General features: G+C 40.5%; 1 protein-coding gene and 1 long non-coding RNA gene across 8 annotated transcripts in view; one reads left to right on the top strand and one right to left on the bottom strand.

Annotated features, from left to right (window-relative positions):
• Positions 1 to 15,663, bottom strand: part of LOC138173824 (ena/VASP-like protein) — a 285,363-nt gene that overhangs the window by 180,472 nt on the left and 89,228 nt on the right. Inside the window, exon 1 of one of the 5 annotated variants that reach the window (XM_069103918.1) lies at positions 14,224 to 14,543. The exons of 1 other annotated variant lie outside the window; for it this stretch is intronic. In XM_069103918.1, coding sequence (XP_068960019.1) covers positions 14,224 to 14,246 — 23 coding nt within the window. In that variant the 5' untranslated portion in view covers positions 14,247 to 14,543. Of the gene's footprint in view, positions 1 to 14,223; positions 14,544 to 15,663 lie in introns of those variants that run through there. 3 more of the 5 variants (XM_069103919.1, XM_069103914.1, XM_069103917.1) reach the window with 3 other exon arrangements.
• LOC138173827 (uncharacterized) overlaps positions 1 to 15,663 on the top strand; it is a 32,391-nt gene that overhangs the window by 13,514 nt on the left and 3,214 nt on the right. For all 3 annotated transcript variants that reach the window (XR_011171544.1, XR_011171543.1, XR_011171542.1), the window contains exons 2-3: positions 3,635 to 3,695; positions 4,724 to 4,821. This is a non-coding gene — a long non-coding RNA (uncharacterized lncRNA). The remainder of the gene's footprint in view (positions 1 to 3,634; positions 3,696 to 4,723; positions 4,822 to 15,663) is intronic.

Raw genomic sequence — 15,663 nt, 5'->3', positions numbered from 1 at the left:
GGAATTGAGAGTGATTCCAAAGTTGTGAACCTGGTAGACTGGAAGGATGATGATGATTATGATGATGATGCCTATGCCAGAAATAGGAAAATTTAGAAAAGAAATATGTTGGGGGGGAGTTCTATTTGGGATATATAGAGTTTGCAATGCCTAATATGTATTTGGACATTCAGTTTAAAATATCTAATAGACAGTCGATGATGTGGGAGCTCAAAAGAAAGACCAGGGTTATATATTTAGATCTGGGAGTCATATACATAAAAATAATCATTGAACCTATGGGAAATGATGAGGTCACCAAAGAGAAAGTGGAGAGAGAGAAGAAAGGAGGGAACAGGATAAAAACTCAAGAGTATATCCATAGTTAGGAAGCAGGAGGACATAGCTGATGATTCAGCAAAGAAGATGGTCAGGAAGCAAACCAAGAGAGAGCAGGGTTGAAAACTCAGAGTAGAGAAAGTATACAGGAGAAAAGGGGGGTTGGCAGTGTAGAATGCTGCAAGGAGATCGAGTATGATGATTGAGAAAAGAACACTGGATCCGACAATTGAGAGATCATTGGTAATTTTGGAGAAGCCACTTTCATCTGTAATTGGAAACCAAGACAGGGCCAACTACAGATCCCTCAGGCACTCCACTAGAGACTTCATTTTATATTGGCATCTACTATTTATTTTACAACTTCTCTTTGGATTTGGTCATTGAACCATTTCTAAATCCATCCAATTTACTACCATCTAGCCTATATCCTTCCATTTTGTCCAAAAGTAATGCTTGAAAGATTTCAAAATGTATTTTCAACATTTCCCTCATGTACCAGTCTGATAGACCTGTCAAAAATGATTTTATTCTGACATCATCTGTTTTATTATCTTTGTCTGTATCTTTTTCAAATTAAATTTTTAAAATTTAAAATTTAATTTAATTTTTAAATTTTGACTGATTTTTTGGGGGAATTTTACACCTTAATTATTTCTTGGCAATATCTTTTTTTTTCATTGTACTTGCCTCCCTTGTAACAAAAACAAAACAGACAAAAAAGCCCCAGTTCTCTAAAACCAACTGGCAAATCTACTGATTCTGCCAATGTACACAACATTACACATCCATAATTTTCTGCCTCTTTACCAAGAGAAGTATTTTTTGTAATCTCTTTGTGACCAAGATGGCCATTGCAATTTGAGTTTAGTTGCTTTTTTACTGTTGCTTTCTCATATATGACCAAAGCCATTGTATATACCATTCTCCTGGTTCTACTTTATTCATTGTGCTTCAGTTCATGCATACGTTTCCAGGTATTTCTGAATCCTTCATATTTTTTTTAGAATACAATAATATTTCATTAATACATATTTTTAATATAGTTAACTCAGTCATTCTCTAACCAATGGGTACTCAATTTGCTCCCATTTTTTTTTTGTACAACCATATGAAACACTGCTATGAATATTTTGATAGATATGGAAACTTTTTCTGTATTTCCTTTTGGGATATATGCCCTGTAGCAGATTTTTAACACAAAGGACATAGATTCATAACTTTTGTCACAAAATTCCAACTTGTTTTCCAGAATGGTGGACTATATCACAGTTCAATGAACAGTACCTGACATGACCTCTTCTTGAAGAAGTGAGCATGGTTCTTGGTGATTGTCATTTTGTTTGCTAGATAGTCATTGACCATCTCTTCAATAACATCTTCCAGAATTTGTCCAGGAATTGAAGTTGGGCTCATTGGCTTACAGTACTTTTTTTTGCCTTTTTTTGGGAGGGCAATTGGGGTTAAGTGACTTGCCCAAGGTCATATGGCTAGTTTTTTGTTAAGTGTCTGAGGCCGGATTTGAATTTGGGTACTCCTGACTCCAGGGCCGGTGCTCTATTCACTGTGCCACCTAACCACCCCATAACAGTACTTAAAAAAAATCCAGAACAGTGTTTTTCTTTACTATTGTGTCAATCAGTCAACCAATATGCATTTATTAAGAATCTACTATGTGTCAAATATCAGGGGACCATGTACCATGTCCCCCACTCTTTTAAAGATCACCGAAGTATTCCTAAATTACTCCAAATAAATGTGATTACCCTATTGTCCTATAAATGGAATGGGACAGATTACATAGGCCCTTGAATTCCAGGTTGAAGAACTTGAACTTGACATTATAGATAACAGAAGGCTTTATTAAGAAGGAACAGATACCCTACAATTTCATGATATAATTTCCATAAAGTACTATGACTATTTCTTTCTACTCTTGCCTTCCTCTCTGCTGCAATTTAGCCTTCAAAAATACCTTTGACAGGGTTGGTAGTAATCTTAAAAACTCACACTTCTCAAATGCTTTTTTGATTGCAAAGCATTTTCCTTATAATAACTCTATAAGGTTGGTAGCACAAATATTATTACATTCTTCTTATAGACAAATCTATGAATTTATTGTAGGATCATAGATTAGCTGGAAAAAGGCATTCAAGATTGCCTAATTCAAACTTCTCACTTTGCAGATGAGGAAACTGAGGCTGGGAGAGTTTAAGTGACTTTGCCAAGGCCACTCAGGCAGAAGTAGTAGAGCTACTATTTTGAATCTAGGTCTTTGCACTCTAAAGCTAAAGTTCTTTCCTTCATGCCAGTGGACAGGTAGGTAGTTCAGTGGATACAGTATGGGAGTTGGGGACAAGAAGACCTGAGTTTAAATCTAGCCTCATACATTTGCTCACTATGTGATTATGGGCAAGTCACTTAATCTCTCCCAGTCTCAGTTTCCTCATCTGTAAATGGGGATAATAATAGCTCCTGACTCACAGAGTTGTTACTTTGCTGTAAATATTAGAGGCATTATTATTATTGTTATCATGCTGCTTCTCCAAAATGAAGGCTCTTGAGAGAGTCAATGGAAGGCTTATTATGGCTTGTAGGTGTCTGATTCTACCCCAAATCTCTTTGACTCTGTATTTAACTCTCTATCTACTATGCTAGGATCTGCTCATAGTGTGCTTGTGGCAAGATCTTCTGATTGGTTTCTCCCTGCTTCCTTCCCACCAATGATGTGATATCATTGAAGGTTCATTCAGCCAACACACCCAGTGAGGCAGATGTAGTCAGCTGTCCTCTTTGGATGGTGAGACCAATGTTTCTGCATCCTTGGAATCACATCTTCCCACCCCCTGCCACAAGCAGAGTAATAATAATAATAATAAAAAGCACTGTATTCATTTTACGTTTCTGGACATACTCCAAGGTACATATGTGGCTATGAATGTGTCCTCTCTCCAGGAAAAGGGATAACGTCATTGAGGACAAATACTCCTTCAGTTATGGAATATGTTATGGGAGCACACATTAGCAACACAGCTTGGATCTCATATGGCACTTTGGGTAGAAATGCGTTAATGCATTTAATGTGTACTACTGTGTATTATTGTTATCTGTGAGCTAGACCAAAGCTAGACTTTAGTTTGAGAAGAGGAATATGACATCAGGCAATCAGTTAATATCGCCAAGCTAATCTCTGTGAGGGCATGGATTATATCTAAACTTTTCATCTCCCACTGCCTAGCACAGTCCTAGGCACAGATTAACCAATTTGATCAGTGTTGGTTGAATAATAATAATAGCATCTCTATCGTGCTTTTAGGTTTACAAAGCCCTTGACAGATACTGCCTGATTTGATTTATCCTCACAACAACCCTGGGAGGTAGGTACTCTTATTTTTCCCATTTTACAGATGAGGCAACTGGGGTTGAAAGGACTTACATGACTTGTCTAAGGTTATGCAGCTAGGAAGTCTGGTCTGAAATCAGATTTGAACTCAGGTCTTCTTGAACACTCAGACTCAGTGTTCTAAGCACTGTGCTACCAAGGGATATGAATAAATGAAGCTAATAATAAAGTTGATCAATAACAACTTACATTACTGTACTGCTTAAGGGACAGCTAGGTGGTGCAGTGAATAGAGCACCAGCCCTGGAGTCAGGAGGACCTGAGTTCAAATCTGGTCTCAGACACTTAACACACACACACACACACACACACACACACACACACACACTAGCCGTGTGACCTTGAACAAGTCACTTAACCCCAACTGCCCCACCTTCCCCTCTCCGTAAAAGAAAAAAAAAAAGAAAAAAATTGCTATACATCTTTCTCTTAATAACCCTGGGAGATAGGTAGTACAATCAATACAAGTATTCATTAGTCTGATTTTACAAAGGAGAAAACTGAGGCTCCACAAGGTGAATAACTTGCCTGTTGTTACCTAGCTGGTAATCAGCAGATTAAATACTAACCTAGATCTCCTGACTCTAAATTTGCCCTTCATTCCACTGCTTCTTAGGTTTCTGGCAACCTCCAGATGCCAAAGGCTACAAGCAATGGCGAGACTCAGTTTCTGCAGAGCTGAGGCTGAAAGCTGTGGGTGCAGCCCTCTATCCTGCCCAGTTCTGGTCCTCTTCTTCAAAGGCACAGGTTTATGGAAGCATTGGAGCTGTCCATCAGTAGAATTTTAGTGGTCCTGAGCTCCCATCAGTGAAGGTGTTCAAATGAAAACTGGGTGACTACTTGTCAGGGCTACTAACTAGAGAGGAACCCATTGGACTAGATGCTTTCTGAGGTCTCTTCTGGTTCTGATATGCTATGATTTCTGAACAAGAACATACAAGCTCTTGTGCACGGATACCCATGAGGAATAACGTTGATTTCTCTTCTCTCTCTTCCATCAAGGAGACACTCAGTAAAGGTGGGAGGCAGTAGAGGAGGGAGAATGGAAGACTCCAAAGAAAAAGCAATGAAGCAAGGTCTCCAGGGCAGCTGTTCCATGGGTGAGTACTGGCATAGAGCCTTGCACATAGTGGTTGCTCAAAAAAATATTGGCGGATTGCCTGATGTCATATTATAACTCCCAAAGATGAGTGGAAGTTTATAGTTAAATCCTTGCTGTTAAATTCATTCATTTATTCAACAAACCTGCATCAAGCACCAGCTGTGCTCAAGGTTGGGGACAAAGATATAAAGCTTAGGTAAGAAATGGCAGTAGGTAGAGAGCTGGATTTGGATAGATGTCTCTAACATATATGAAATATGTGGCCCTGAGCAAGTTACCTAAACTTTCTGGATCTCGGTTTCCTCATCTATAAAACAAGGGGTAGGAATCTGTGACTTTTAAGCTCCCCTTTAAATCTAAACATATGATCCTTTAAGACAGGGTCCCTATCCTTTTCTCTGTATGTATCTTGGTTGTTGGTCAGTCATTTTTCATTCATGTCTGACTCTTCATGACACAATTTGGGGTCTTTATGGCAAAGATACTGCAGTGGTTTTGCCATTTTCTTCTCCTGATCATTTTAAAGATGAGGAAACTGAGGCAAACAGGGTTAAGTGATGAGCCCAGGGTCACACAATTACTAAGTGTCTGAGGTCGTATTTGAACTCAGGGAGATTAGTCTTTCAGGCTCCAGGTCCATTATTCTATCCACTGTGCCACTTAGCTGCCCAGTGTATATCTTAACCTTTCCCCCAACTCTCCACCCACTTGTCTTAGTTCTGACCTCTAAACCCATGTAGGAAAGTTCAGTCCTTCCACATAGCAATCTTTCAAATATTTAAAGACTCCTATCATGTCTTATCCCCTCCATCACTCATTTAATTAATTCTTGTCCAGACTACACAGTCTTATTTCCTTTAATTTATAATAAGGCTGACCTATCCTTGTTATCATCCTCTGGATACTTTATGGTTTATCAATGTCCTTTCCAAAATATGGCACCCAGGATATAACACAATACGTGGTCCGAACATGACAAAGTACATTCTTATATGAGATTGGAGTGGAATATACTGATAATGCAGTATACATAAAATTGTTTGCATGTTGAAAATGTAGCACAGTTATGAACTTAAATGCTTTCTACCTATAAAACCAATTAGACACAAACCACAACAAAAAACTGTAGAATCCTTCTTACAGATATAGGGTGGACCAGATGACTGCTGATGGAACTATCAAAAGAATCATAGAATCTCAGAGTGGGAAGGTACCTTAGAGGTCATCCAGTGTAACCCAAACCAAACACTAAACCAAAAATTCTCTCTGAAAAATTGCTGTGTTGGCTATTCGCGAAGAGCCATCCATCCAACTTCTACCTAAAAGCATCCAGTGACTGCCTCCCCCATCCCCCAAGGGTGACACATTCCACCTTTGGACATTTCCAAATGATAGGAAGTTCTTCCTAACACCAAGTCCAAAAGCAAGTGACTGTGACCTTGGTCTATGGTTCTGCCTTCTGGAGAAAAGCAACTCATCAGAGTATCTTAGAGGATTCTTGCTCAGGTATGTATCAGACTAGATAACCTTTGACTCAGGACTCATAACTTTGAATTTGAACTTCAAATGCACAAGATGTCTCTTATATCACCAGACTCCCACTGATGAGTTCCTTCCAACTCTGAGGCTCTGTAAATCACTGAAAGAGCACTCAACCACTTGGCTCAGAAGCCAGGAGAGAAGGACAGTAGAAAAAAGAAGAGAGGGAGCTTTATAATTACAGGCACTGATGAAACTCCCAACACTCAGTTACAGGATATGGCTCCAACTTCGCAACAAGTCATAGAGAACACATCTGAACAACTCCCAGCCTGTAAATGGCAGAGAATTTCATTGATCTCCCTTAGATGATTGGTTTCTATATCAAGGATGGTCAAGAGCTAAGGCCTGAATCTCTCACATCATGTTTATTTTACTATATTATAAACTTTTCGTTTATTACCTTCCCAGTCCCTAGTCCTTGAGTTTTGAGCCAATGAACTTGAGAAAGAGAAGGAAGTCAGATAGATCTCATTCTTAGAGGAGGGGCCTCCTTATCACCAATTCCTTCTTGTCTAATAAGCACTTCCTAAATTAGAGCATGACTTATCCTTGATCCTGTCTTACATACCAGGGTGATACTGGAATCTTAGGCATAAGTCTCATAACAAGGGGCATGAAGAGGTCAAGGTCACCTCTACTAGAGACTTAGCTTGTATATAGGAGACAGCACATTGTCTAGGACCTTCGGTAAGGAGGACCTGGGTTCAAATCATACTTCTGACACTTACTGGCTGTGTGATCACGGGTCAGTCACTTAACCTTTCTTCAATTTACTCCCTTACAGGTAAAATAGGGATGAAAATAATATGTGTATTATATGCTGCACAGCATTATTTTGAAGATCAAATGGGATAATATATGTAAAGTACTTTGAAAATCTTAAAAGTTTTATTATTATTATTATTTCCCCATCAGCATGGCAATTAAAAAGTTTGAGACATACAATTTCTGGGTAATTTGATAATTTTATTAGTAAGGCCAACACATTTATTACTAAAATTATGGTAATTTGGTTGTCTCTCTTAGACCAAAGGTAATCATGGCAGTGGGCTCAAGGCTTGTATATCCTTTTGGAAGAGGAGTATTCAAAACTACTCTTACAATTAATGAGAGAATTAATATTACAATGAGGGATGGAGAGTAACACCAAATTACCCTTGGACAGAGAGGCTCTTTCTATACCCAGACCACCTCAAGCCTTGGGCAAGTTAAAAAATAGGGACTGTCTCCACCCAAGCTTGATTGAATGGAATTCACCTTAGACTAGAGATTCCTTGGAAAATTGGGTGGGGTCAAATAGAGGAGCTTAACTCAACCTTCAGAGGTTGAGGTCTTGAAAATAGGAAAAGGGGGAACTCTGAATGTCCCCAAATCATTAGTTATTAATAATCATTTCTCTCATTAGTAAACTATCAATTTTCTCTCAGTCATCTTCCACATGAATCTCCTTCTCTTTTCTGGCCAATCTTCTCATTATCTCCTCAAACATGCCTTATGTTATTCCTGCCCTTCTCTGTCTACTTCACATGGTTTTTTATGAGCAGTGCATTTTCCACCTCAAAATATGGTTCCTTTGATGAAAAACAAAATCAGTGGCTTTGAAAATTTCATAACAATTAATTTTAAATTACCTCTGGAACTAAGGAAGAAGAAAGAAAATTGACTTTTTGGACTCAATGGTTTATTATATGATATTTATAAAATTCAAAATGAATTTAAATTTCAAAGACACAACACATCTCTCATATCACGGTACTCCAGTTGAAGACTATCTTACATATGATTACTGCTGAACAGAAATGGTGATGGTAGATGGATCCAAGATTATGCATCAATATAGCTATCATGATTCCCCTATATTTTCTCTTTTCCAAGTTAAACATCCCCAATTATAAGATCATTGTTGTTCATCCTTCATTCTGGAAGAAGACCGATGACATCAGAAGGGTGATGTCTTGACTTGCAGATGAATTGGATTTAACTGAGGCAGAGCTGTGCAAAATCATTAACTTCACGCTATCCTCTGGAGTCATCAGAGTCTAGCAGGGCAAAACATAGGTCAAAACTACTGGTGATGGTCCCAGGTGCAGTGGGAGACCTTGGCTTTTTTAAGCTGAGGTCTTTCCCAGGTCTCAGTTTGTTTGAGGAAACACCCATCATCATCATGCTCATAGAAAGTGAGTGAAATCCACCTGAAGCACTAACATCCTAATCCATTTAGCCTCAACCAGTATGGATCAAGGGTTGAGTAGGCTACCCTTTTTATCATGCTTATTCCTCTGCTGAAAGACTTTCTAGCAGCTCATCAATGCCTCCACGAGAAAGTTATATGATCACTGAGATGCTGAATTTTGTAATGGAAATCCATATTCCTTAGTATGGCATTCAAAGTCCTCCATAATTCAATTCCAATCTAGCTTTCCAGACTTGCCTCCCATTAATTCTGTAGAAAGCCGACATGGCCATCAAACTGGTACAGTCTATTCACTTTCCCCTGAATATACCTTGCATTTTCCCACCTCCTCTGCTTTGCTCACACCATTTCCTCTTTTAGAAATGCCCTCCCACTCCTCTCAGCTTATCCAAATCCAACCTATTCTTCAAGACCAAAATCAAGTTTCATTTCCTTCTTAAAGCATTTTATAACGATCCCAGACCCATAGTGATATCTGCCTTCTCTCAACTCCCATGCCTCTTTTTCAAGCCCCTTATTTGCAAGCATCAGATACTTCCTGGTATTATTGGTTACAGGAACAGAGCTTCATAGAGTTTGACATGGAAGGGACCTCAGTGATAATCTCTTCTCATCTATTCTGATTTTCATCTTACTGATGAGAAAAGTCAGACTCAGAGAGGGTTAATCTTTTCATGCATATTGTACAAAGTAAACTTCTTTCCCCAATAAGAACTAGCATTTATATAGCACTTTTAGTCACCTGGTCTGTCCTACAGATGTCCATTAACAGATGTCCATTTTCAGTTTAGTTCAGTCGTTTTTCAGTTGTGTTCAACTCTTGGTGACCCCATTTGGGGTTTTCTTGGCACCAGGCCTGGAGACACTTATCAGCTGTGTGACTCTGGGCAAGCCACTTAACCCTGTTTGCCTCAGTTTCCTCATCTGTAAAATGAGCTGGAGAAGGGAATGGCAAACCAGTCCAATATCTTTGCCAAGAAAACCCCAAATGGGATCAGGAATAGTCAGACACAACTGAAAAATAACTTAACAAGTTTAGCCCTCATTTATTGATGGGGGCTTCAGGTCACACAGGTAGAGTCAAATCAAGTTAACAGGCATTTATAAATAAATGGTAGAGTCAAGACATGAAACCACTCAGCCTCACCCAGGACTTAGGAAATCATATACTAAACTCCAATCCTTGCTTGGGGGCAGTGTGACAGAAAGCACATCGGATTTGGAATGACATCATGGAGGTTCAAATCATGACTCAGATTTATTATGAGATAATATTTCTTTTTCTTTCTTTCTTTTTTTGCTTTTTGGAGGGGGGAAGGCAGGGCAATTGGGATTAAGTGACTTGCCCAAGGTTACATGGCTAGTAAATGTTAAGTCTGGATTTGAGTCTGGATTTGAACTCAGGTCCTCCTGACTATAGGGTCGGTGCTCTATTCACTGTGCCATCTAGCTGTCCTCTGATAACATTTCTAAAGCACTTAGTACATAACCTAATACATAGTAGGTGCCTAATTCATGCTTGTTCCCTTCCCTATTTTGTGACTTTGGACAAGTCCCTTAGCATCATACTAGTTAAAGCTGGAAAGTTTATCTTGGAAACTATGTGGTGATCTGAGTTTGAGTCTAGTTTCAGACATTTCCTAGTTATGTGACCACAAGAAAGTGGCTTAAACTCTCTCAGTTTTAATTTCCTCACCTGTAAAAGGGGGATAACACATTTTTGCTCTCCCAAACTCACAGGGTTGTTGTGAGGATAGTGGTTTGTAAATCTTAAAACACTATGGAAACGAGTCAGTCCTTTTGTGCCTACTACACCTACTAAGTTCCCAAAGTGGCATTTGAACTCAAGCCTTCAGACTCGTGAAAGATTATTTTCATGTCATATCTCTCAGACTAGACTGGGAGCTTAGAATCACACAAACACAGAGCTAGAACGGGTTTCAGTGGCCACGTGCTCCAAACCATACCTGAAAATAAATAATCTGGTATGTAACAACTTGAAAGTAAATTCTCTCTCCAATACCCCCTACAGGTTCTTTCTCTTCACCTCTTTGAACCTCCGTTTCCTCAAGAGTCATATGGGATGATATTGTTTGCCCTATATACCTCACATGGTTATTGTGAGGAAAACACTTAACAAATACTTTACAGTAAAGCATTATAGAAATGTGAGTTATTATTTAGTCCTTAATTATATTCTCCACTCTAGTCCATCTTACACACAGATGTCAAAGTGATTTTTTCTAAAGCAGTTCTGACTATGTTACTGCCCTGTTCAATAAGCTCCAGTGGTTCCCAATTCCTTCTAGAATAACATTCCATCTCCCCTAATTATATCATTTTAAAGCCCTTCACTACCTGGGTCCAGTCTTGTCATATATTACCCTTCACATACTATGGTTCAGTAAATCTGTCCTCACATGAAATTTCATCTTCTGTTTTTGTGTCTTTGCATAGACTGACCCTCCATTCCTGGAATACACTCCTACCTCAGCTCTACCTTTCAGAAGTTTTCACCCTAGCTGCCAGTGTCTTCTTGCCCACTGAATAACCCTGTATTTATTCTGCATACACCTATAGCTCTATATGTTGCTTTTCCTTATAGAATATAGGCTCCTTGAGGGCAGGGACTATCTCTGGCATCTTTTTGTATCCCCAGTGCTTACCTCAATGCCTGGTACATAGCAGGGGCTTAATAAGTGTTTACGAAATTGAATTGAAGGCAGAGACAGCTTAATTTTTGTCTTTGTAACCCCAGCACCCTGCATGATGTTTTGCACATAATAGGAACTTAATAAATGTATATTGACAGATATAAATATTCATGTTGTGCTCTTCTGACTACACTGTGAGCTCAGACTCATAGAATCTTTGAGCTTAGTAGAACTCAGAGTTCATCTAATATGATCCATAACCAGAATCTTTCTATAAAACCCCTGACAAGTACTTGAGGAGCTTTTGCAGTGATGAGGAACCTCCTTCTAGTAGCAACCCATCCTACATCTGTATTACTCTAATTGTTCAGGATTTTTTCCCTCCCCTGGTCCCCCAATTCAAACCTACTGCTTCTGCTTTCTGGGGCCAATCAGAACAAGTCCCTCATCAAAATGTTCGTGCTTCAAACACCTGCCACTAAGGCTCACGTCCCTTCCCTTCTCACACTAATCTATCAACCTATCATCCCACCTCTGTCTTCTCTTCTCAAGGCTAAATGCAGTAGTTCCTCCAGTTAAGATTCATTCAGACTGATTTTGGTGTCCTTCCTCTTCCTGGTAGCCCTCCCAATCTTATCCAATCAACATTCTTTCTCAAATGGGTTGCCCAGAACTGAGCACAATTCTCCCAGTGTAATCTGACCAGGGCAGAGTGTGTAGAGAACTATCTCCCAAGTTCTGGACACTAGGACCAAATTCACTTTATGGGCAGGACCTTCAATAGTGGAAACAGGTTTGAATACTTCTTCATATGTGACCTCCCTGCACCCACCCCAACCAGTGTGATATAATGGAAAAACTCTAGATTTAAAGTCAAAGGATCTGGATTTGAATCTCTACTCTACCATTTACTAGCTATTTCCTATCTCTGATACTCATTATCTGTGTAACCTTAGGCAACACATTAGACTAAAAGATCTCAAAAGATTCTTTCAAGCTCTAAAACGAAGTGACTAAAAAAGGTAAGCACTCTGAGGGCAGGAACTGTCTCTGTGTCCCTAAGTGCCTAGCACAGTGCCTGACACACAGTAGGTACTTAAATAAACGTTTGTCAAATGAGTGTCTGTTATCATCGAATGAACTATGATTAACAATGCTCTGGCAACTGCAGTCACACATCATTCTAACAGATTACAGATACACCCCTTCACTCAGGCCAAAGAAACCTGCTGCTAAGTTGAAATGCCACCAGTCCTAATTTCAACCATTGGTTATAGAAAATAGTCCTTGCAGTATAGAATCAGAGCTTCTGCATCATCTGTGATCTTTTTCCACCCATAAGAATAAGCCTTTCCAAATTTCAACTTTAAGGAGCAAGCCTCTTAAAGACAACACAAACTGGAATGCTTGGATCTTAAAGAGCCAAGTTTATAGAAAGACATCCATAGCCCAACCTTGTAACTAATTTTCTTCATCTGTATGAAAAGGGTTCCTCCCTCTTTCATTCATTCATTCCCTCACTCACTCTTATCATTATTATATCTACTAAGGTGGTTGGCTTTGTGATTATTTTTTAATACAGGGCTAGGGTTGTAGCATTTTGGGAGATCAGAAAAGGGTTTTGTGATGGTGGCTGTAAGGCTGTCACAGAGTCCTGGTGGACTGGAGACAAGGGACTTGGATTCAAAAGACCTGTCTTTGAATCTTAACTCTGATATTTCCTGGGTGTATGACCTTAGATAAATTATTTAAACTCATTGAACCTCAGTTTCCTCATCTGTAAAATAAGGTAATAGATTAGATGATCTCTAAGGTCCTTCCATCTCAGTCACACCATCTTCTATGGTTCCATGATCCCTGCTTGCCATGTCATGTTCTAGGATTCTAAGGTCCCTTCTTGCTATGACATTTCACATTCTGTGATTCCAAGGTCCCTTCTTATTCCAACATTCCATGTTCTATGATTCTAAGTTCTCTTCCTGTTCTGACATCCTGAGTCCCTAGTCTTTCCAGCTGTTTTAATGTTTAGTCTTTGCATAAAAATAAAGAATAAATCATTCTCAGAAAACCAGAGGCTTGCAGAGGTCAGGAATCCCAGCAAACACACTCCTTCATAAGCTCACAAGAGGTGGCAATATACATAGAATCTGTCTGTTTGCCTTTTCAGCCCTGCCCCCCTTAATTTTCATTTCGCCCAAACTACCCTTCCCACACTGATACTCAGAGATGGGTTCTCTGAGGAAAGAGGGGGCAAGTCAGCCTCACAAAAGATGCTAATTTGGAACATTAATAACCGCAGCAGCAGCAGCTGAACCGCTTACAAACAGCAAAGAGAAATCCTGCTTAGGAAAACCCTTCCAACAGGCTTCACCCTGAGCTCCCCAGCCAGGAGATTATTATTAAAAATAACAAACATCTGATGAAGTCAAAGCCAAATTCAGCTCTGCAGACTTGCCAAAATTCTCCGGCTTCAGCTACCACCATTAACATTCTTTTCATTCCCCCCTCCCTTTTATTTATTTATTTTTAAAAGGAGCATCACTCTCTCTTGGGTTTGACAAAGGGTGGACCGATGCTGGGCTCTTTGATATTCAGAGCCCCACACCGGCATCCAGGTGGATCTTAATCAATTCGTGCAACAGAAAAAATCAGTTATCTAGCTATCACTTCAGCCTTCACTTAGCATCCTTTCCCTGGATCCCGGGCTTTCCATCTCCACCCGCCCATTCAAGTTTGACCTGTGGGTCAAACTTGAACCCCCCCCCCCCCCCCCCCCCCCCCCCCCCCCCCCCACCGCAACCCTAATCTCCCCAAACCCTGTCTAACCCGCCAACAAATATTGAAGTCAGCCTTGCTTGGAAGCAGCAGCCGCCGCCAGATCCCAGAGTGTCATTACACAGCAAAAAAGAAGAAAGAAAGAAAAAAGAAAAGAAAGAAAGAAAGAAAAAGCACCCAATAAGCTTAGAACAAAAACCCAGGCTGGGGCTGATGCAGGAAAGCGGGAGCCTACCTGAATTCTTCAAATGCAAACATGGCCTAGTAGGAGACAGCTTCCTTGGGATCCACGGTAATCTCCCTGGCACGGAGGAAAACCATTTAGTTAGCGAGGCGGGCTGGCGGCGGGGCGGGTGTGGGAGCGCGAGCAGGAGGCTGGCGTTTTGCAACGTAGGGCCGGGAAAGGTTTTCTGCAGACACTGGCCTGCGGCCTCGGGCTCCGCCAGCTGCTGACAAGGAGCAGCTAACGGGGAAGGCAGGAAGAAAACCATGTGATCAGCTCAGCAATTCTGATGAATGCAGCACCCTGGGAGCTGCCTTCTTCCACAGCGGTGGCAGGCAGGTTCTGGGCAGGACCCGACTGGGCCACGAGCTCAATCACTGATCGATTGGTTTCACCACTACACCTCCCCCTCCAGGGTTTGCATCTCTAAGGGAGGTGGGGGTTGGGGGAGTCAAGAAGGAGAGGACAAGCCAGCCTTTGTCATTGTCATCTGCTGGGCTAATTGGGTGAATCCAGCCGCAGCTTGCTGGTCTTATTGGGATAGTGTGGCTAGGCATGGTAGTGGGGGATGTTTTCCCTAGAAGCAGCAACGAACTTGGAAAAAATCCTCAGAAATCTGGTGCTTCTGCAGAGGGCTGGTCATATCCCTTCTCTGCTCTCAAACCGTCACTGTCTCAAGTTCAAGACCCTTTCTCTAGGACTCAGCGTCCTTTGCAATCCGGCACCACCCAAATGGCGGGAGTTCCAATTTTGCCTCAGAAGCTTATGAGCCGAATTTGCTGTGAATCTGCACTCACTAGTCTGCGCCTTCTCTGAATCTCAATTTCCTTATCTTTAAAATGAGAGATTTAGACTCAATGGCCTTCCTTTCCTTTCCAATCTTTTCTCATCTCTCTCTCCTTCAGCCCTATTGGTCTCTCTGCTTGGAATATTCGCTATGTCTCAGTCCATTACTGAATCCCTACCCATCTTTTTAAGCTCCAGAAAAGGCATGGGGGAATAAGAACACACATATGGAGAAATAACTGTGTGTGCACATGTGTTTGGGTGTGATTTTAAGATTCCTCTCAGAACTGACATTCGATGTTTTTATGATCACATAGGTGTAATTGGATAAGGTCATGGAACATTCTCCAGAGCCAAATTTCACCATTACCAGTGATGATGATGATGATAGACCCCACCTCCCAAAAATGAAAGGAGAAACTCAGTAAACTTAGAACAAAAACCCAGACTCAGGTTGATAGAAGAAAACTGGAACCTACCTGAATTCTTCAAATGCAAACATAGCCTGGTAGGAGGCAGTTTCCCTTGGGACCCAAAGCAATCACATGAAGAATTTAAAAAGTCATTCTGATTTTTGTTTCTTATACCTTTCTTGCTGTCCAAACACTATGGAAAACCACAAGCAACTCAGAATGTTGTTTCAGGGTAAAAAAAAGACTGGGAAAT

Source organism: Petaurus breviceps, unplaced genomic scaffold (genome assembly GCF_028583685.1).
Source record: "Petaurus breviceps papuanus isolate PSGF00001 unplaced genomic scaffold, PetGlider_PUasm1.0 65, whole genome shotgun sequence".
NCBI lineage: Eukaryota > Metazoa > Chordata > Mammalia > Diprotodontia > Petauridae > Petaurus > Petaurus breviceps.
Note: the sequence above shows the minus strand (reverse complement) of the source record. Positions and strands in the feature narration are given on the sequence as shown.